The following is a 24,453-nucleotide window of genomic DNA, read 5'->3' on the forward strand; positions in this document are numbered from 1 at the left end:
GAAGAAATTTGTGGGCGTGTCTCGGTTTTTTTAACATCTTCGAGAATATATATAATAAAGTTTAATAATCGAATTACTTACTTTGAAACTAAATATTTTCATAAATATATAGTCGCTGTAAAGATCTTCATGATTTTGATATCGTATCTCCGAAGGAGATATTAAAACCAAGATTTTTATTCAGTTGAACTTCTTGAACATGTATATATACATAGAAGTAAAGCAGTGCTTTACAATATTGAAGTTATTTTCACCATTTTATTCCAAAAATTATAGTGGGATTGAATAAATAAAAATGTGTATTATGTGTTAGCGATTAACAATATTAAAAGTTCTTCCTTGAAGGGATTATAATTAAATTTTCGAAATGATTATCGCTAAGACTCTGAATCCAAATGCTTAACGATAATCATTTCGAAAATTTTGATGTTTTCAAGTCATATCGTCTGCTTTTATTTCTTAAAATAACAACAAAATTGACATTTATTAAATCTCAAAAACGGCATCTCACCTGCACAAAATTGAGAATTGCAGTGACAAAGACAACTGAAAGAGTTTCATGAGTTTGGGCATTGATTGTCATGTTTCAGCCATATCCACGTATGGGTGTATGCATTAACATTGAATGATGCATGCACCATTTATGACATTTGAAATAAGACAAGATTAGTGACCAATAAAAGACAGCAGATTATATATATATATGTATCTGGGAATATTAATCCAAAAAAAAATATTTTACATTTCCACGGTAAAGATTCAAGATTAATCGCTGAAATTTATGCGGTAGATCTTACATTCACTTGTAGCACCAGCAAACTACATAATTCCGACCATAATCATTACAGATTGCAAAAGATTCTTATATGTTTGAAGATCTGTATATAAACAAATTGACGTGAGAAATCACTTGTGATATGATACACACACACACACACACACACACGCATTATCTATACCGAATTGACCATTTAGAAGATAGATTTACCTATTGATGAACTTTTGTTGATCCAAAATGTCACAAAAGTTGGATTGTGAGGTTAAGCTGCTAACATCCCAATTCTCATTGACATTAGGAGATGGGAGACTGCAATGGAACCCGAAAAACGAAGAGTGGTGCCTCAGCATCCTTCTAATGACATTGGATTCTTGAATTAGGTCTTCATGAGCTGCTGCTACTGTAGCAGCAGTTGCTTCATTAGTTATGGGACAATGAATATTAGATGCAGATGGTCTGCAAACTTCAAACAAATTGTTTCTCTGAATTGGGACTGAAGGATTTAAATTAGAACCCATGTTTCTTGATTCATTTTGCTTCTTGATGCACATTTTCTCCTTGGTTCTTTCCCTAGCCCTTGCTCTTGCCTTAGCCCTTGATTCTTTAGCTAGAGTTGATGCACTCTGTGTTGGATCTTTTGCTCCTTTACATTTGTTAGAATTCATCGATACCGATTTTCTCTTCGAATCCGCACCTAATAAACAACTCCCATTTTCAAAAGCTTCGCCATTTAACACTACTTCGCATTCGGAAGGGGAAGAAGTGCTCCTAGCACTGGAACTTTTCTTTGTGTGAACCAGATCTTTAATGGCTACTTTCGATTTCGTTAACAACCACTCAAGTGTTTTACTTGGCTTGTCAAAACCTAGCATCTCTTGAAGATCAAAGAACTTTCGTGCTATGCCAATGGACAGTCTTACTCTGCGATCCCTCGGCCCCTGAGATGTCACGATTTTGCTGTGCCTATCTTTTTTCAATATTTGATTTCTTGAAAATGTGTTGGCCAGGGCAGAAGGATCTTCATTACTCCCACCAACATCCTGATTATACAAGGTTGAAACGTCAAGAAATGACGCATTTTCTGCTAAATAATGGTCGGAAAGCAGCATGTCTTGGTGGTGGTGGTGGTGCAAGATTTCAGCTTCATTAATGAGGTCTACAGCAGAAGTAGACCCACGAGATTGAAGAGACTGTGAAACTTGAGGAGGATGAAGGTATGAACTCTTGCTAAGCATTATTTTCTTGTGGTGGGAGGTTGGGGCCCTGGGGGTGGGTCAAAGATTCAAAGGGTAAACCCTATTCAATTTCTGACACGAAGCTGTATCTTAATCAAGAAAACTGTAGAACAAAAACCCTTACAGTTCTCGAAAAAGAAGCAAATGTTTTTTTTACTGTCGACCTTTTTATCTTGGATTGAAAAGGGTTCTTTGAGTGGAGCACCCCTCTTAACATGATGTTATTCATTGATTGAAGATATCAAAACGTTTGTCTTCGCTTTAATTATTTACAATCTGGAAAACGACTTTGCCTGAGAAAGAACGGAGGCTAGCAAGTAGGTAAAGAATGGAGGATGAAGATATGATGAAAACGGGGGAGCTTAGGTTTTCAGGGAATAAAAAGTGCTAGCTCCCCTTTTCTTTAAACTTCGAATAAGAATACGTACTAAGATGCAATAAATACGGTATTAGTTGTGATAAAAAAAAACGACCACTTTAAACTCATCTTCTTCACTCATAGCAGTACAATGTTCTTTGGCGATTCAAATCTAATGTACAGTCCTGCTGCGACAGTTCCTCCACTTCATGAGCAACAAATCTCAAAAACCATGAATTGTATTTAGTTAAACCATCCAAAAGGAAAGAAAAGCAAATTTCCAGATTTTGACATAAAGTTCCTTCAACCATCATAAAACCTAACATTTTAGACATACTAATAGATAGATTTAGTATACAAACACTATTCATGAACTGGGCCTTGGAAAATTTAATCATATTATTGTGATTTGCACTTGGTTTTTGGTGTGTGTGACTTTAGATCCAAAGCTTAGGTTTTCAAAGGGCCGTGAGTTTTTTGTAGGTGTGACCTTTGCATGAATGGTGTAAAAAGCTGTGATTAGAGCAGGTTTAAGGCCCTAAATACGTACGTACCTTTGCCTACAACACTACGCAATGGACAAATCTAACTTCAATTCTTGCTTTTTAAGGGGGGCCCCAGGAGCATCGTGTCATGTCCACCATCCATCTCTCCATTTCTGGTATGACAGTGAGCAACTCACCATTTTCTTCTGTTCGGTCCACAGCTTTTTTCCCTTCTATGTAATTGTTAAAAAAATTGTTCGAAAATCCTTTTTTTTATTTTGTTTTTCGGTTTGAAGAAGGCACAGTAATTTTTTCTTCAAGTGCCTTTCTTGGGCTTTTTTTTCCTGCCATTTTCGTGTGTGAATCAAGGTGGAGGAACGACTGGGGTTTTTCACAGAATTTGGAACCCTAATACTTGAATGGTCGTCTTCTTGCTGCATTTTTTACCCTCTTTTCGTTTTATCTATAAATTTTCAACTGTATTTTAATGGTTTGTTTCTGGCTTTCTTCTTGATTTTGTTTACTTAAAGAAGACATGAACGGAAGCTTCAGCTTAACAGAAAAGATAGCATTTGCAATCGGAGAAGAAGGCACGCTGGTTGGTAATGGTAAGCCTAGCTAGCCTATATATATTGAATCTTGAAGTTATTGAAATAAAACTTTGAATATCACGAGTAAATAAACAGTAACTACTCTTGGATTTTTTAATCAGAAATTTTTTATTTTTATATTTCTGAATTTTTTTACTCTTGGTAGCTTAGCTATGCTCTAATTATTATTGCTGCTATAATTATTTTTATTGTTTGAAGATTTTATGTCATATATAATTTACTGAGAATATTTCTTGAATTTTATTTGCGTTTTTTGTGTAGTTTAATTTTCCTCCATTTATTTTGCCTTAAAATGTGAACAAATTTTTTAAACCTTTTTTTCAAAGAAATATCTTCTTGATTTACTTGGTGGCTTGCGATTCTTCAATTATAATGGTGATTTTTTTCATTAGGCTATGTTCTAATTAATTTGAGAAAATTATTTTTTCATGAATTTTTTTACACGATCTTAATCATATTTATGCTCTTAGTCTTACCTTTTTAAAATTGTTCCTGCAATTTAATGCGATTAGAGGCGCGCACTTGTGAATTGATCGTCTTTTATTTTTTGAATGTATTATTTAAAGGCATCGCAATTATTTGAATATTTTTGGATTTGATGAATTTGAAAAATGTATTTAATGATTGAGAGCATAGTACATTGTTACAGTTAATTTTTGGTACAATTGAAAAGACTCGTTTATTAACATGATAGATTTTTTTTCCAACATTACGATTTTGTAAAAATAACAAATTCATCCGATAAGTTGACATGTTTTGGTTTTTGTTACTACAGTGGTCAAAGTTGGAATATAGGGTAAAGTCTGTTTTACTTATTTTTAGGGTAAAATTGGATGTGATAATAGATATCACTGATGTGCCACTATATAATTATGACATGTTCAATTGTATGTCAACATTCCAATAAAAAAAATACTAAATAAAAATCAAAATTTCTCCTTCAACACCCACTTTTGAAAACTTAGAGACAAAGACTCAAAACCCGACAACTTAAACTACTAAAGTGACTATTTTCCCTTACATATTATATATATATATATATTCCACTTTCATAATCATATATTTATATATATATATATATATATGTATGATTATGAAAGTGGAATATTATACCCATCCATCCATCCATAAAGTTAAAAACATATCACAACATCAAATTTTAAGCTCTGACAATCTTTTGCATGATAATATGATAAAATACAAAAGATAAAATAGTGGATAAGAAACTTGGGATAAGATTAGTTCAAAGTAAATGGGGATTACGAAGTATTTTTGGTATTTTTCGTGTGGTGTCCCTTTGTCACTCCCTTTTTTTAAACCATTTTTTGCAAAAAAAAAAATAAAAAAATCGTGAAGTGTGAGACATTCTTGTTTGTATTATTTCAAGGGCATGATTTAATGTTCACTTAAACCTACACACATCAATATATTTTTCTTCTCGTTTAGTGTATATATATATGTATATATATATATGAGGCGATTCCATTTATCATTACGATACGTGTCAAGTGGAAACCAATTCTGTTGGAGAATTCCTGAAGCTTAGTTTTAGCTTACTTGATTAGTTTTAGCTGGCTTCATTTTCTATTCTACTAGAATTTTTAGGAAAGCTTTTCATTTGCTTCTTTGTCGGGATGCTTTAATTTAAATTGAGAATAAGATTTAAATTACCAACGAAATATGATTCTAAAAATTTTGAATCGTCACAATTTTAACCATTATTATCTGGAAAATATACCATTTTATATTATTATATAACACGCCATATTTATTTTTATTACATTAATTAGAAGATAAGATGGTTGTCACGGATTTGGATCATCTACTGTGTTGAAAACACAGCATTTGGTGTTGTGCAATTTTTACACTAGATGATCACGTGATCATCTTGTGGACATCTTGCCATATAAGATAAATTTAAAAAGTTATCAAATTAAACGAGATGATCATGTGATCATCTCGTGTAAGTGCTGTGTTTTCAACACAATAGAGGATCCAAATCCTGGTTGCCACACCACTGTTTTATCCTTTTTGAGTAATGAGATGAGATAGTGGATATAGATTACGGTGCAGTGCAAACAAGCCCTCAACTTCTGATTTGACTCGCGGCCAAAATTTGAAACTCGATTTAATTTTATTATTGACTAAAAATTTATAATGATATATATAATACAAATTACAAATTTTGTAATTAATAGAAGGAATGTGGAAAGATAAACAGTTATGTTCTAAGTTTTAACGTTTTCTTCGATGATAATTACGTTAGAGTTCGAGCTTATAAAATTTTATTATGATACGAATAATGAAATTAATGTGAATTAATTTTTTTAAAAAAACATCAATTCCTTTAATATATACCATCATTAAGTGAAATTTCCTGGTTGAGAATTTGATACATTTTATTAATTGTTTAGGACCGAGATCTTATATTTTACCATAAATATATATAATATAATAACTATGCAAATCAAATAATTTGAATCTATATATAAACTCAATTATTATGTTTTGATGTATATACAATATAATTCTCCCCAAAAAAAAAAAAAAAAACTACCACTAATGCAAACAATTTTTATCGATACTAACTAAAAAACCTAAAATTTACAAAGTTCATATTCGACAAGCGTGGGACAGATGGCTAACCAAAAGGTAGGTCAAAACTCTTCCCGACAAAAATGTGCAACTCATTCAATCAATTACACCAAAAAAATGTGTATAAAAAATTCAATGAATTATCTTTTGACTCATATGACATTACTGGTTGTTGACTTACGCAAGGATCGTAACATTCAACATGATGATAACTTTGAAAATTATAGAGAGACTGGGCAATTCGTCTCACTATACTAATTGTTGATTTTGTACTTGTGCATGCAAAGCCCGCGAATCTAATGAAGAACAATATTGCAAACCAAGAAACAAGTTATATAATTATAAATCATATGGTTAGAAATCAATATTATGGAGAAAAAGAAATCATTATGTATTGTTTGAAAAATAATGTACGTTTTCAACTTACTCGAGATCGGAATTCCTTGGTTCTCTGATCACAATTCCATAATAATTGGAAATGATTGAAATCGAATTTGAGGTATATAAATGAAAGACTCAATTTGAACTCAACCTTTTAAGTAAAATCTTTTCATCTTCTCTGTGATCTCTACACATATTGTGTGTGTAAAATACAAGATATATATCCTCGTTTGAAATCATTCAAACTTCATCAAAATTCCCTCTTAAATTCTTCATATTTGCTTCCGTTCGAGTGACAACGATCGAGAACGGTTAATTTTACTTCGTTGAACAGTGGTTTGTGCTTCATTATCACATCCAGGGAAAAATGGACGTCCATATATGTATCAAATCACTCATGTGAAATGACCCTTTTATTTTAAGAAAATTTTGTTAGCATCACTTCTTGGTTGTCTTCACTGGAAACTGTCTGTTGAACTGGACTTTTCGACTGTGTTCGCGCAAAAGATAGGGTTTGGTGGTAGTCATATTGTAAAGGGTAGTTTTGGATTAGGCAAAAATGTTTGAGGTATGAGGGTCTAGAAAAAATTTCATTTATTTATCAAAATATCATAATTAATTTTCAAGAATTGAAATGAGCACGAGACTGGCTTTGGATTTGAATCAAACTGAGTAAAAATTTAAGAAAATTTGGGGTTAAGAAATACAAAAAAGAAATTGATCTTTTCAAGCGTACAATGTATATATAATCACTTTTTTTAGAGATTGCAAACACTCCGCTAATAGTTTGGACCAAGGATGCAAATGAATTGATTTGAGTCGAATATTAAGAAAAATTTAAGGTTGGAATTCAAGCTCGAAATTAATATTTTTTGAATGATAATCAAATAATATTTGTACGATCAGACGCTTCCAACTTTGTCAAAAGTTGCAAATGAATTGAATTGAGTCGAATATTAAGAAAAATTTAAGTTTGGAATTCAAGCTCGAAATTAATATTTTTGAATGATAATCATATATTATTTTTACGATCAGACGCTTCCAATTTTGTCAAAAGTTACAGTTAAACGTATTGGTGGAACTTAAATTTATATACATATTATATGCATATGGCAGAAACTTGTGTGAGACGATCTCACAGGTCGTATTTTAAGAGACGAATGTCTTATTTGGGTCATATATGAAAAAATATTATTTTTTATGTTAAATATATTACTTTTTATTGTGAATATCGGTAGGGTTGATCCGTCTCACTGATAAAGTCATGTGAGACCGTCTCACAAGAGACATACTCTATATATATTTTTCTCTTAATAATAACGTTCAATGTTTTGTTACTCCTACCCTCTAAAAATATCATTCTTAAAAATATTTATTTTCTTCCTATTTTTTAGTGCAATACTTTCACGACGTACATACTTAAATATCTGAGTGCAATACTTTCTGGACGTACGTATTTACTTCCTATTATTCGATTCTAAAAATTTATTGAAAGGTTTCTCGAGAAGCAAATATTTAAGCTAGCTCAAAGCCTAGCGACGATTTTATCACCAATCGGTGTTTAAGGTGAGTGGAACTCAATCGACACCAGAACGTTAACCAAGTCATGCCTCGTCAAGCAGAAATCCCTGGAGGAGATTTTAACAGCGGTGATGGATATTTCGGGAGCAGCTATGGCGGTATAGGTAGAATTTCTGAGCGATTGAGTTAATTCTTCCTTTTCATTTCTGCTTAGTCTTTTTATTTCTTTCGCAGAGATTTATAGGTAAATCGAAGGTTATTGTTGATTTGATTTGGTCTATATTGACATTTTTGGGTGAATAGTGTGCTGATTTGGAGATTGGTGAATTGATTTGTGATTACATTAAGTTACAAATAACGGACCATATATATAACATCAAGGGAGGTTTGAAGGCTGGAACAATCGCCTTTATTTCCGTTTCTTGAATGCATGCAATTGCAATTGAATTGATTTTAGTTGAATGGAGTTAAAGGTGAACAAACGTAAGTGAATAGTTATTTAACTTGTAAATTCTTGTACCCTTCCAAGTAATAATCAATTAGTAGCAAACTCTGATGAATGATTTACATGTGGGAATTGAGAAGAAAAAGTACATCGGCAGAGACATGTGGATATTTGAAACCAACAAAAATTATGTTTTGTTCTTGCATATTTTAAGTAAGGATTGATAAATTCTTAGTAATAATGTTGAAGTTATAGGTAACACATGAGAATTTGACCCACTCACCGTGAATTTGTTTCTCGCTATAACAAGATCATTAAAAGTTTGCGATGAAATATGTTCGGCCATGTTGCTCTTTTTAACTACAACATGATATTTTGAATTTTCTTTCAGAGTTTAGTTTATGAACTGTGGAAGAAATTGAATTCTTAACTAAAGCATGTGATCTCTCATTGGGCTACATATTATGTATAAGTTAAAGAGTCTCCTAGGTTGATGAGACTGCGCAAGACTTAAGAAAATAAAACAAGATCGATATGAAGAGATAAGGAGGAAGGAAAGAGGACCGTGAAGCTCAAGAACGAATGTTGGTTAGTTGACCCAGGTTTTTTTCCCACAAGATTATGCAAAAAAATACTATGTTTTATTGTAAAAGTATCATGACTTGTACCTAAACCATATTTTGGGTCAAATTTTTTACTTGTAGATCATATTTTGGATGAATTATTTAATGAATTTAATTCATTAAATTCATAGATATTGAGGTCTTATTGTATATTTGTTCGATTTTGGTGAAGTGAAAAATTTATTTTTACTCCACTACTTTATTTGAAAAATGAAGTTAAATGTAATTCAAATACTTCAAAAAGTTATTAAATTAGAGCGGTAATAATTAACAATTATTTCGTTAAATTAAATTGTGTTGAATTTTCAAATACTTCAAAAAGTTATTAAATTAGAGCGGTAATAATTAACAATTATTTCGTTAAATTAAATTGTGTTGAATTAAAATATTTTCTATTACTTCTACTGTCCAAATAAATGATGAAGTAATAAAGCAAATATACTTCAATAAATCCAAATTTTGGCCAAGTGAAAGAAGTATTTTACGTCTTCCATCAATATAACTTGTGAAGTTATGTTTGATCATTTGTTTCGTTAATAACAAAACTGATGAAGTAAAAGACATTATTTTACTTCGTCTAATTTCAATCTGGTTTTGCCTTCTTGAACCGGTCAAAAACTTCCTTTTTAATGACTTAAGACTTCGGTTAAAATGCGAGTAAAAACACACTTTTTTACCTAATGTGTATCTATTTCGATATATAATTATCGGCTTATTACTCCATGTAATATCCCAAGTAAAAAACTGAGTTTCTACTAGCCCTGTGTAGGTTTACTCCATGCATTTATAGTCGCATAAATAACACATTTATTGTGGCAAAACACAACATAATAGGTTGTCTTTTGAAATTTTGATTATTTATGTCGTCAGATTTTAGTTTTATTATATTATATTTGAAATTTTTGCAATTAAGTGTCTTTTTTTTTTACGCGATCCTGATATAAGATATGTTACTTTAGCACTAATGATGAAAAATATCTAAAATTTTCAAATATTTAAATATATCATATTAAAACGTATATTAAATATTAATCAAAGTTTTCAAAACGTAACTGATCGAACCCCTAATTAAACCTGAGAACCATTGAACTGGATATCACTTTGGTCCGAGCCTTTTAACTAACCGGATTGTCGTTGATCCATAAAAGACTCAAAAAAATCGGTGGTTAAAACCAGTGACCAAATTACTAAAAACTTATTGGATTATAATATATCCTATCATATTAAAAATTTACTGAAATATTAATAGATTTAACGATATTTTCATCATCATCGTATTATTAAGGTTGATGGGTCTTGATTAACTAAATTTAGTGTCGTTGTGTAAATTTTAATAGATACATATTTAGAGTTGGCTTTTTGATGTAATGAAAATACCATTTAAAATGTATATTAAGCATTCATCGAAATTATCACACTCAAATAATAATAATTATCTATTATTAACATAATAAGATATTTAAAAACACTCAAATAATCAAAATCTATTATTATATGGATATAATAAGAACTAAGAAATATAAATCGATGCTATAAAATTACTGGATACAGGTCGATTTTTATTTTTTTATTATGTGAGTATCGACTGCTGCTATCTTTCGGTGGACAATGTGTAAATCCCCAAGCTAATATAGTCGTTTGAAAAACACGTTAATCTAGTAAACTACACTGTGCAAACTCTGTGTGACATGCACGTTCGAGAAAATGTTGACATGATGAATCAAACTCATAATCATTAATCAATCAGTCACATTTCTCCACCAACTCGAACATCCCTCGACGGCTTCAAATTTATTTAACGAACATGTGAGCTGAAGTTATAATAAAATATCAAATAATATGACAACACAACTATATTTTCAGCAAAATATAGTGCTTGTGCATACCGATCGAATACATTGAGAAAAAAAATTTGATTTCAGTACAGTTTTCGAAATTGTTTGGGAAGTTAACGCAGTTCAGGTGATAATTTACAGTCCCAATGAAAATGAGACCAAAACAAATAGGTTTTGGATTCCGCTCATCAATCACACACAAACCCTTAACACGTGTACACTTCTCATTATAAGTTTAGGGCCCCCTCTACACCGTCACTCTCACTCCACAGTCCACAGGGGCTAAATTGAAAAGGTCGTAGCCAGGGTCGAATTGCAAATACTACGTTATGGTTCAAAGTTGGATGGTACCATGTCTTAATTAGTATATATTGAAGATTATTAAGTTTATACCTTAAAAAAATCATACCATAATGATGAAATAATATTCATTTAGCACGTCGGCTGTGTCCATACCCGATCAGTTTCTAATGGTTCCATTTTATGATCTAAAAAGGAAAATGATTTATATCAATTCAAAAATCTAAATATCAGCTAGATTTGAAATTTTATATATATATATATGATACTCACGGGAAATTTAGGGTCCGATCCACGCAAGCGTCACTAATCCAGACACGGGCTTCAAAATTACCCTGGGCCTGAAATCACAAATAAGACCGTTAGGAGGGGACCAGGAGAGTATCCTGGCGTAGCCCCTCCGACGCTCAAGTCAGAGACTGAGGATATATGGGGGGAGCAGCTAAGGGCGCTGCTGAAAACAATATAGTGAATGAAATATCGTACGCTCAAACCTGGTATTTATAGGAGAATACCTGGGCTTGTCATGGGCCCTTCACCTGTGGGCTACCTGTGGGCCTTAGATAGGGGCCGGGGGTTTGGGCCAGATCTTGATGGGCTCATCCATGGGGTATCACCAGTCTCCCCCTCCCGAGTCGAACTGAATCGTAGGTTCAAAGTTCGATTAATGGTGTTGTCCTTGGTTCATCGACGATGAGGATGTATCGTACCAGAAAAAATTAATTTCGTTTGCCGTTAACGAACGATGTCCACCGCTGCAAAAATTACGGGGATCGACCTGCCCGGTCAGGTCGTGGAGGTGTGGGGGCAACGCCCCCAAAAGATTTTTTTTTTCCTGCCGTCCTCCAGTCTCCAAAGATTTGGAAGCAAATCTAATCATAATCCTGCTCTGAAAGGAAAAGATATCAAATCAAATCGCAATCTTGATAAGATTTGTGCTCCCCTATAAATATAGGCTCCTTCCCCACTTCATTCTCGCTTCACCCCTACATAATTTTTCAATCACGCTCACGCCCTGCTCACGCAACCCATCACCACACTCGGCCAGACGCCCATCACTCCAGCGCGCGCCCACCCTCTTCGACAGCTCACGCTCGAGCCACCGCCCAACTCCTTGCCTAGCCAACGCCTCGCCTCGCCACCTTGCCTCTACCCCGTCCGCCCGAGCGCCCGAGCGCCACGCTCGCCTAGCCAACGCCCAGCCCCGAGTTCGCCTCCTTCCAAGCTCGCCCCTCGTCGAGCGCCCTGCCTACGCTCGCCCCGCCGGGCGCAACTCACCTTTCGCCTCGCCCAGCGCTTGAGCGCCCCGCCCAAGCCAGCTACACGCTCGCCCTGCCGAGGCGCTCACCCGGCGTGCATCTACTCTTGCGCGCATCCCTCGCCTGAGTGCCTTGCCGAAGTGCTTGCCCCCTCGCGCATCACGCTCGCCCTGCTGCCCGAGCGTCTCGCTCGCTCCTGTCACGCTCGCCCGAGCACCTCGCTCGCTCCTGTCACGCTCGCCCGAGCGCCTCGCCCCTTCCATGCACATACCCTGCCACGAGCTCGCCAAGCCGCACGCTCGCTCCTGCTGCCCGAGCGTCTCGCTCGCTCCTGTCACGCTCGCCCGAACACCTCGCCCCTTCCGTGCACATACCCTGCCACGAGCTCGCCCAGCCGCACGCTCGACCCTGCCACGAGCTCGCCCCACCGTGCCACGCTCGCCCTTGTCACGAGCTCGCCCCACCGTGCCACGCTCACCCTTGCCACGAGCTCGCCCCGCCGTGCCACGCTCGCTCGAGCGCCGAGCGTCCCACGCTCGCCCAGCACCCGTGCACCCGCTCGCCCCTCGCCTGCCGCTCTCGCCCTCTCCAGCCGAGCGTCTGCCTGCCGCGCGCCCGAGCATCACACGCTCGGCCATCACCCGAGCACCAGCTCGCCCCTCGCCCTTGCACGCCAGCCCTCACGCGCCGTAACGTACCTTGCTCGGCCATTTTTGCGATTCTATTGTTTGAGTATTTTCCCCTGCCTCATCCGGGTCAGTTCTCTCCTCTTCCTGTTTGATTATCCTTAGCACTTATGTCTTTTTCTGATTCCGATTCTGAGTCTAGTTCTTCGGGTGGTTCTGAGGGGTTTAGCGAGTCTAGCGAGTCCAGCAGGTCCAGCGAGTCTAGCCAGAGTAAGATTTCCCTAGCCGATCTTGATTTTACCGTTGATCCTCCTGAGGAGGAAGTCACCACTCATAGTCGTCCGGGTAAGGAAGTTCGTCACGTGACCCAACAGATGAACATATCTAACGCAGACAACTTGTGGTATGGTCATTTGTCATCCCACATCCCACATCCCAGAAAATTAAATATTCCATCTCCCTCTAATCTCGACATAGACGTTCGTGGATGATAAGTTGCTCATATGTCATTTGCGAAGTATCCTTCGAAAGGATTGCATATTCATTTAGTTGAACTTTGGCCATAGCAGCTTTTGCTTTCATCTCCTCTACTTCGAGTTGTTTTTGTTTCATTTCAACTTCAACTTTTTTCATGCTTGTATATTCAGTAAACTTTGCAAACATATTGTCCAAGTTTGTTGTCATACATTCCATGTCCGATCTCGTTTTACCTTTTCCCTTTCTTTTTGCTGCCTTCTGACCCATTGGACGATTTTCTTCTTCGTTTAGGTCTACATGTAGACTCGCATCTTTGTTGGATGAGGTGTTGCTTGCTCCCGACTCCGAGGTCCTTGCCTTCTTCATGCTAACAAGGTGATCAACGGACTGTAGAGTAAACATTGGACGGTCTTTTACGATCCTCCACACATGCTCAAGATTAAATGCGATGCCGTTATTTTCCTCACGATATAATAAGAACTAAGAAATATAAATCGATGCTATAAAATTACTGGATACAGGTCGATTTTTATTTTTTTATTATGTGAGTATCGACTGCTGCTATCTTTCGGTGGACAATGTGTAAATCCCCAAGCTAATATAGTCGTTTGAAAAACACGTTAATCTAGTAAACTACACTGTGCAAACTCTGTGTGACATGCACGTTCGAGAAAATGTTGACATGATGAATCAAACTCATAATCATTAATCAATCGGTCACATTTCTCCACCAACTCGAACATCCCTCGACGGCTTCAAATTTATTTAACGAACATGTGAGCTGAAGTTATAATAAAATATCAAATAATATGACAACACAACTATATTTTCAGCAAAATATAGTGCTTGTGCATACCGATCGAATACATTGAGAAAAAAAAATTTGATTTCAGTACAGTTTTCGAAATTGTTTGGGAAGTTAACGCAGTTCAGGTGATAATTTACAGTCCCAATGAAAATGAGACCAAAACAAATAGGTTTTGGATTCCGCTCATCAATCACACGCAAACCCTTAACACGTGTACACTTCTCATTATAAGTTTAGGGCCCCCTCTACACCGTCACTCTCACTCCACAATCCACATGGGCTAAATTGAAAAGGTCGTAGCCAGGGTCGAATTGCAAATACTACGTTATGGTTCAAAGTTGGATGGTACCATGTCTTAATTAGTATATATTGAAGATTATTAAGTTTATACCTTAAAAAAATCATACCATAATGATGAAATAATATTCATTTAGCACGTCGGCTGTGTCCATACCCGATCAGTTTCTAATGGTTCCATTTTATGATCTAAAAAGGAAAATGATTTATATCAATTCAAAAATCTAAATATCAGCTAGATTTGAAATTATATATATATATATATATATATCAAGGTTATAAAATTCGCTAGGCGTTAGTCGGGCGCCAGCCCAGCGCCTAGCGCCTAGGCGGGGGCTAGGCGCCGCTAATCGGATTCTACGATATCAAAGATTCAAAACAATATAAATCATATACTAGAACATAGCTACGATATCAAAAATTCTACGATATCAAAGATTCAAAACAATATAAATCATATTGCTTCTGGAACGAGGACTGCTTCTGCCTTCTGGAATGAGGCTTGCTTCTGGAACGATGCTGCCTTCTGGAACGAGGAGTGTTTCTGGATCGAGGCTGCCTTCTGGAACGAAGAGTGCTTTGGGAAATAACGATAAGAAAGAAACGCAACAACCCAGACAGAAAACCATCATACCTAGTGGGCCAATTTTTTTTTTTTAAACGGGCTTCTTACCGGATCATTGAATTTTGAAGCCCAAATTTTTTTTTTAAAAAAAAAAACAAGCCCACCTAGGCGCGCCCAGGCCCGCCTAGCGCCTGGGCTGGCCGCCTAGCACCTTATCGGTGCGGCCGGCCTCCGCCTAGCGCCTAGACGGCGCCTAGGCGGGCGCCTAGGGCGCATTTTAGAACACTGATATATATATTAAAAAAAACAATCGTGTGAGGTAGTAAAAAGTACAAAATTAAGTAAATTGTCACATGTATTTGTTACTGATACATAGAATTGTTGGAAGTCCATGAAATCTTTCACTATCCCCCCATAGCATCTTTACAGTTAGACAAACGCATTTTCACAAGGGTTAGGCACCACTTTTGCTAATTATAGGGTGGGAAACTGTTCTATTTTGATCCTATCATGATATGATTCATGAGTCACCAATTTAAATATAGGGTTAATACTTTTTTTGGTCTAGAAATTTTACCATTTTGGGTTTCAGTACATTAATTTTGAATTTTTGGTCTCGATACATTATTTTTTCATATTTGAGTATTTTGGTCCATTTTCTCTAGGAGTGGTCAATTTTTGTATGAAAATACCGACTAGGTAGTGGTTGAAGCTGATGCAGCTAAAAAATTGATGATTTTTTTTATTTATTTCATATACATTTCCACTAGGATGTCGATTAATACCCGAGTCTAATAAATTTTTTCGGCGAAATTGATCACTCTAAAAGAAATATATCAAATAGCAAAATTTGAAAATTAATGTAGCGAAACTAAAAATTGAAAACTTAGTTGACTGAAATCCAAACTTAATAAAGTTATTTGGACCCCAAAAAAATATTAACCCTTAAATATGTATTGAATTGGGAATTTAAAAATTATGAGGAAATTATATTTTTAGTCCTATATATATGTTCACTTCTTTCCATATTTCGTCTTTTATAATATCAAATTCCAGTCTTTGTTTTGTATTTTTTGATTTTTGAAAATTTTAATCATTTTTCAACGGGAGTACTGACGTGAGGCTACACACGTAGGTGTCCTTGATGCCTCATCGGCGATACATCAAAAAGAGTATTAAAATTTCCAAAAAAGCAATGTTCCCAAATATTATTACAAATTATCAGTTTTAAAGTAATTTGTTTTATTTAATATATCATATATTTCGATTTCGCTGCGACCCCGTATAAAATAGATTTATGACCTAAAGTATTAGTGCTATACACATATCATGAAGCATGTTTTGTATGGATCTTTAATTTAATAATAATCTAGTTTTTAAATATATAGACAATACGAATATTATGGATATACCAAAATGAATAATACAATAAGATAATCAAAAGGGGATTGATTAAGTTTAAAAAAACAAGAAAAAGAAAAGTGGTAGAGGCCATAGTTGTGTGTGTATTAATTAAATCCTGGTAAGGATAGATAAATATGTTTAATTATAAGGATCTTCGTCCTGTCCCTTTTAATTTTACTGTCATATGTAAAATTTTTGTATAATAATTCTTGTCATGAAATTTGTTGCAAATGTGTGATAAATTAATATATACATGCATATTGTCTTTTAAATTGGTTTTGATTATCTAATTACTCGAAACAAGATTTAATGCAATAAACTCTTTTTTATATCTCCAATTTTCATTAAAGTGCACATTACTGGAAATAACTGATATGACGTCAGACATTATTGAAATTAAGAATTCCGACAAAGATCAGAGTAAATGAGAAAATAATTTATTATTAGCGAACCAAAAGTATATTAGGTCAATTTATAGAAACAGATATTAGAATATGCGCCTCTATTTAAGTATGATAGGAAATATATTTTTATCATAAATAGGTTTTTTGTTAGACGGTATCACAAATTTATATGACATGAATTTTACTCGGAGTGAAAAATAATATCTTTTATATAAAAAATATTACTTTTTTGGATCAGATAAGAGATCCCACTTACCATACATACACAAATTACCGTTCATGGTCAAAACTCATTGATGCCTTACTACAACCTTTCTCGATCATTAGTATTTACAAATGACATTATTAAGAGAAAAACCCTTTCTCAAGATGATAGATAGATTAACTATAGTCAAATCATCAACTAAACAAAGAACCACATATCACTCTCACCCAGTGTAGCATAGAATCATCGATGCGCGATCATTCACGCCAGCAAAGAAGCATCACCACACATCTTCTTATAATGTAGAGCCTCCCTCTTTGTTCCTAAAGAAATCTTCCCAATTTTTTGCTTGATAGTCTTTTCTTTGATCTTCTCATGTGATCTAATGAAGGTGGACTTCCCATCAATATTTATTGTGGGTTATATATATTGTTTTATATGTGTGTTCGCATGAAAATATGAAGATGAGAGGCCAATAGGGCATCAAATTAATTGATGTTTGTTGAGTTAGAAATGAAGGGCAAAAGGGGTTTCTTATAATGGGAAAAATAGTGGATAAGAACCCATGGTTGCCCCATTTCTTCTGTGAGAGACATCATTTAGCTGCAGAGAAAATAGTGCAGGGGTCATTATCCAGGATACTTGGTCGGTCCCAAGGGGTAAAAAAGGGATAAGGTTATATCATTTCCATCTATTTTTGCTGCCACAATGATTTTGATGTTTATATAAATTTGTACAACTTCAATGTCTAATAATGTTTATGGATTTTATCTATGTGCTAAAAAAAATTTCATATATAATAATATTTTTTAAAGTTTATAAAAATTTAGGGAAAAAAAAAAGAATGACTGAGCTTGCTAATGTTCTATGATTTCGTCAAATTGTTTATTTGCATATACTAATGTCTTTGTGCACGCGATTATTTTGTCATAGTTTATAACTATCATCGGTTACAATATAGCTATCTTGTTTTGGTTTTTGCCAACCCTTTATTCTAAGTTAGTACACATAAATTTTATTCGAAACAAGTGGTTTTACGGAAAGGAAAATGAGCTTTTTGAAAAGTTATGGCTTTGGTACTACCCCTGTTTGGTTCTTGTATTTTATTTAAGCTTGCTGGTACACATTTGAATCTAGTTTGAAGTGCACGAGTTGTATCTGTTAGTCCCACGTGCGGAATTTGAGATAATAAAACACGAAAATAAAGAATAAACTGGACACCGAGATTTACGTGGAAAACCCCTACAAATTATTAGGGTAAAAACCACGGGCAAGATGAAAAGAATTTCACTATAATATTTTGTGGTGTACAACTCACTCACTGTGTTTCCAAAGAGAACACACACTCTCTTAATACAAGAGAACAAAACACCTCACAAATATTATAGAACTAAGCACTCAAATGCTATAAGATGAGAGAAAACTCGAAGAAGAGATGATTTCATAATGAAGGGGGGAGCTATATTTATAGAGCCCATTGACCGTGTGAAAACGCGTATCAAAACGCGTTTTTTCTTCTGCTTTATTCGTAAAATTTGCCAGCCTGCACAAAAATGTGTTCACTCATTTAATTATATTTGACTGGTCCCCCCTCCCACTTTTGCCGACATTTCTCCCACTTGGAGATTTGATTGAGAATCAAACACATCTCCACACATCCTTTCAATCTTGTCATTCCCTGCTGCTTACGTTTCTGCTAGACCACTTGAGGATCTACACCACGCAAACTTATCAGTGTCCACTGGCTTGGTCAGAAAATCAGCTATGTTATCCTTTGTATGGATCTTCTGCATATCCACACTTCCTTCTTCTACTATTTCTCGCACAAAGTGAAATTGTACTCCAATGTGTTTAGTCCTGGAATGAAAGGCTGGATTTCTTGCGATGTGAAAGGCACTCTGACTGTCACAAAACAAAGGAACATTCTCTTGTTTGTGTCTGATCTCCTCCAATAACCTTTTAATCCATATTGCCTCCTTGCAAGCTTGAGTAGCTGCCATGTATTCTGCCTCTGTTGTAGATAACGCCACAACTGTCTGCAGTTTTGAAACCCAGCTTACTGATCCCCCTGCAAGTGTAAACACATAACCAGTAGTAGATTTCCTCTTATAAGGATCTCCTGCATAATCTGAATCGACATAGCCTCTGAGTGTAAAATCTGATCCTCCGTAACATAATGCAGCATTTGAGGTACCCTTAATGTATCTAAGGATCCTCTTAACAGTGCTCCAATGCTCTCGTCCAGGATTCGCCATATACCGACTAACTGCTCCCACTGCTTGAGCAATGTCCGGTCTTGTACAGATCATAGCGAACATCAAACTTCCCACTGCTGATGCATATGGTACTCGAGACATCTCTATCCTCTCTGCTTCACTGCTAGGACATATCTCGGAAAATAACTTGAAGTTAACAGGAAGAGGGGTCGATATTGGCTTTTTGTCTTGCATGTTGAAGCATTGCAAGACTTTCTTCAAATAATTTTTCTGGGAAAGCCACATCTTTCTATTACTTCTGTCTCGGTGAACTTGCATCCCTAGAATCTTGTTTGCTGGTCCCAAGTCCTTCATATCAAATTCCCTAGCCAACTGTGCCTTCAATCCTTGGACCTGATCTCTGTTGGGGCCTGCTACCAACATGTCGTCCACATACAACAGCAAAATGATAGAATCATCACCGGACCTCTTGAAATATGTACAAGGGTCTGCACTCAGTCTGTTGTATCCAAGGCTCATGATATAGGAATCAAATCTTTTGTACCAACACCTCGGCGCTTGTTTGAGACCTGTACAGAAATTTGTTCAACCTGCAAACCAAGTTCTCTTTGCTTTTTTTTCGCAAAACCTTATGGCTGGAGCATATAAATTTCTTCTTCAAGATCTCCATGAAGAAATGTCGTTTTCACATCTAGTTGTTCTAGATGTAGGTCAAACACCGCACATAATGTCAGCACCACTCTGACTGTTGTAAGCCGAACCACATGAGAAAATATCTCATTGAAGTCAATACCTTCTTTCTGAGCATACCCTTTTACCACCAATCTAGCACGATACCGCTCCACTAGGTTATTGCCATAACGCTTGATCTTATAGACCCATCTGTTACCAATGGCTTTCCTCCCTCGTGGTAGTGTAACAAGATCCCAAGTTTTATTCCTGTCTAATGCCTCCAACTCTTCTTGCATTGCTATCATCCACAAGGATACATCCGAGCTTTGAGTAGCCTCGTGGAAACTCGATGGCTCACCATCCTCTGATAATAGACAATATGCAATGTTGCTTTCAGTGACATAATCTGAAAGGCAACCTGGTGGTCTTCTGTCTCGAGTTGACTGCCTCACATTGGAAACCTCAAACTCAACATGTTCTTGTTCTTCGTGCTCTGGTACTGCTTCACAAGAAACTTGACCTTCGTCCGTCTTATTTTCCACCTGAAAAATAGTAGTTTCTGAATTCGGTGTGCCTTTGTCTCCCTTTACTTTATCTTCCTCGAAGATAACATCCCTGCTGATGACAAGCTTGTGAACAGTAGGATCCCACAAGCGAAACCCCTTTACTCCATCAGCATAACCCAAAAAGATACATTTTCTGGATTTCGAATCCAACTTTGATCTTTCTTGTTCATTGTACAGAACGTACACCGGACTTCCAAATGTATGCAAATGAGAATAATCTGTCGGCTTCTCGGTCCACATCTCCATCGGAGTCTTCAGATCAATCGCCACTGAAGGAGAACGATTGATAATATAACAAGCGGTTTTGACTGCTTCTGCCCAAATGACTTTTCTGGATCTGCAGTCCTCAAAATAGCTCTTGTTCTGTCCAACAAGGTCCTGTTCATCCGCTCCGACACTCCATTCGGTTGAGGTGTGTAAACCGCCGTGAACTGTCTCTTGATGCCCTCATGTTGACAAAATGCATCAAACTCGTCACTGGTATATTCTCCTCCATTGTCAGTCCACAGACACTTGATTTTCTTTTCAGAATCAAGTTCAACCCGCACTTTGAAATCTTTGAATATCTGGAAAACATCTGATTTCTTCTTGATTGGATACACCCAACATCTCCTAGAGAAATCATCAATGAACGAGACAAAGTATCTCGCTCCTCCTAAGGATACAACCGGTGCTTGCCAAACATCCGAATGAATCAGCTCCAATATGCTTTTGCTCCTGACAGTAGAAGTGCCAAACTTTAATCTGTGTTGTTTACTTGTAACACAGGTGTTCACAAAAGGGTAGTGACACTTTTGTAAGTCCCGGCAGCAGCTTCCGTTCTGAGAGAATTTTCAACCCTCGTTCTGACATATGCCCGAGCTTTCTATGCCATAACACTTTTAATTCTTCTCCTGAACCAATTGATGCAACAGTTAGTTCTGCCTCTTTGTGTGTTTCCCCCAATAGTACATACAGATTTGCAACAACTTTTTCCGCTTTCATAACCACAAGCGCGTCCTTCACAATTTTCATGATCTCGTTCTCGATCCGAGTTTTGCACCCGATATCATCCAATTGCCTCAAGGACAAAAGATTTTTCGTCAGTCCCTTCACATGTCGTACCTCCTGTATGGTGCGAATTGTGCCATCAAATATTTTAATTTAGATAGTACCGACCCCAGCGATTTCCAAGGCATGGTCATTTACCATGAATACAGATCCTCCTGAGACTGGTTCATAATGATCAAACCATTCTCTCCGAGACGTCATGTGCCACGTCGCTCCTGAATCCATAATCCATGTATCACAAAATTTGTGCCTGCCTTCTGCAACAGTTGCTGCTTCGCTGAATAATATTTCACCACTGTCTGAAATATTGACCTCATTTCCTTGAGAGCTTTTATCGATACTCGTACACTCTTTCTTGAAGTACCCTTTACCGCCACATTTAAAGCAGTAAATATTTTTCTTCTTACTTCTCGACTTTGATCTATCTCGCCTTTGGTTCCCATTGGAGTCACGATCCATAAATCTTCATCTTATCATCGGCAAAGCATATGCCTGCTTCGAAGTTACCAACCTGTCTTCCTTATTCTTGCGCTGGTCCATAAGAATATTGTTGGTTATGTTGATGATAAGTTGATCATATGAATCTGATAGACTTTGAAGTAGAAGCTTCGCACGTTCATTTTCCCCTATTTTATGCCCCATGGAAGTGTGTTGATATGGTCGGTCATCGATGAGGATTCCACCATCCGAAGAGTATAAAGCCTTCTCTTTAGGAAAATCATGTTGTGTAGCGACTTGACCTTGTACATCTTTGTCAGAGTATCCCAGATAACTTTGGATGTTTTTATCTCAGAGATACTTGACAGAACTTCGTCTGCTATAGCCAAGTGTAAATTAGCAACATCATTATCATTCATCTCATTCCACTTTCCATCATCCGCAATCTCTTCCGGTCTATCTCCAATAGCCGCCAATCAATTTTCCTTTCTTAAAACTGCTTGTATCTTTATTTTCCACAGCATAAAATTGCTTCTGTTGAACTTTGTTATCTCATACATTCCCGCCATTATGTCTACAACAATTTAGTAGACTGGACAAAATTAATCCTGCCTTAAATAAAAAATCTCAAAAAATCTTTTCTGATGTGGAAGATCAGTCTAGGCTGCAACCACAGAGCATACTTAGAAACTTAAGAAATTTTAAACCAAGGCTCTGATACATTTGTTGGTCCCACGTGCGGAATTTGAGATAATAAAACCCGAAAATAGAATAAACTGGACACCGAGATTTACGTGGAAAACCCCTAAAAATTATTAGGGTAAAAACCACGGGCAAGATGAAAAAAATTTCACTATAATATTTTGTGGTGTACAACTCACTCACTGTGTTTCCAAAGAGAATACACACTCTTTTAATACAGGAGAACAAAACACCTCACAAATATTATAGAACTAAGCACTCAAATGCTTATAAGATGAGATAAAACTCGAAGAAGGGATGATTTCAGAATGAAGGGGGAGCTCTATTTATAGAGCCCCTTGACCGTGTGAAAACGTTTATCAAAACGCGTTTTCTCTTCTGCTTTATTTGTCAAATTTGCCAGCCTGCACAAAAACGTGTTAACTCATATAATTATATTTGACTGGTCCCCCCCTCCCACTTTTGCCGACAGTATCACAACCAGTTAAATTGTTAGGCTCAGTTACTAATAGGATTCAGGGACGGGCTGCTCAACACTATCTTGATCATTGATTTATACCTCCTGGAGTTGTAGCGTTGGATGCAGTGTCATCGGAGCGTGATCATACTACTGTTTCATGTGATCGGCAGTCGGTCAACAGAGACGACTACCGAACCAATCAGAGTTCCCGTGAGTCTTTGAGCTGCTATATCTATTCTATTATATTAAGATTGAGCACATGATAGTAACTACCTAGGAGGACACCAATTTTTTCTTCCAATTTTACCCTTATATGATACTAATATTACACTTTTGTTATTTTGTTTTTTTTTTTTTTTTTAATTTCAACACCCACTTTTATTTTTATTTTTTTATTTCAACAATTCAAATATCAATTTAGTTACTCATAAATTTTCAAATTACACTTTACTCCATCGATAATGATAAAAAAAATTTGTACACACGCATCGCATGTGCATAATAACTAGTGCTAATTAATTTCCCGGTATGCTAGTAAACTCATGCATCTGCATGATTGCGTTATTATATATTCTCATGTACTGCAAGAAATTAATTTGCATCAAACTATACGTACGTTTTTTAAATTTCGAAATTATATTCGTTCATCATCAGTGTCGCAAGGAGGGCCCATAAAGGGCCTCCCCCTAGCTACTAGTCTCATCCAGCAACCACACCTTTTTTACTGACGTCGTACTAACCTAGATTAGTGACTAGAGCTTGGTTGCTTGATAAATAAATATTTCAAACATCTGGTTAAGCATAACTAATTAATATTATATTTTATTAAAATTAAAAATTATTATTTTTTATTTTTTTGACTTTATTATGTAAATGTGAATATATATAAATATATATGAATCCGTATACTATTTTGAAATGAGTAAGTTTCTTAGTAACAATCTAGTGGATTTTTATATATGTAGCTTGTCGATCTGGCTTATACAAGTAGTGAAAAATAATATTTTTAACATAAAAAATAATATTTTTTATGGATCGGGTCAGATTGAAGATTCATCTCACAAAATTGAAATATGAGACGGTCTTATAAGAGTTTTTGTATTTTTTAGTGGCAAAAACTTGTGTGAGACGTTATCA

General features: G+C 35.9%; 1 protein-coding gene and 1 pseudogene across 1 annotated transcript; both read right to left on the reverse strand.

Annotated features, from left to right (window-relative positions):
- Nucleotides 1-718: 718 nt before the first annotated feature.
- On the reverse strand, nucleotides 719-2,333 carry LOC142515620 (transcription factor DICHOTOMA-like). The gene is made up of 2 exons (XM_075619809.1): nucleotides 989-2,333; nucleotides 719-878 (listed from the first exon to the last, which is right to left on the reverse strand). Exons 1-2 carry the CDS (start codon nucleotides 2,011-2,013, stop codon nucleotides 863-865), a joined length of 1,041 nt encoding a protein of 346 aa, XP_075475924.1. The 5' UTR covers nucleotides 2,014-2,333; the 3' UTR covers nucleotides 719-862.
- A 14,954-nt stretch (nucleotides 2,334-17,287) lies between these two features.
- On the reverse strand, nucleotides 17,288-17,736 carry LOC142515636 (small polypeptide DEVIL 4-like; annotated as a pseudogene).
- Nucleotides 17,737-24,453: the final 6,717 nt, after the last annotated feature.

Source organism: Primulina tabacum, chromosome 1 (genome assembly GCF_025594145.1).
Source record: "Primulina tabacum isolate GXHZ01 chromosome 1, ASM2559414v2, whole genome shotgun sequence".
NCBI classification, from domain to species: Eukaryota; Viridiplantae; Streptophyta; class Magnoliopsida; order Lamiales; family Gesneriaceae; genus Primulina; species Primulina tabacum.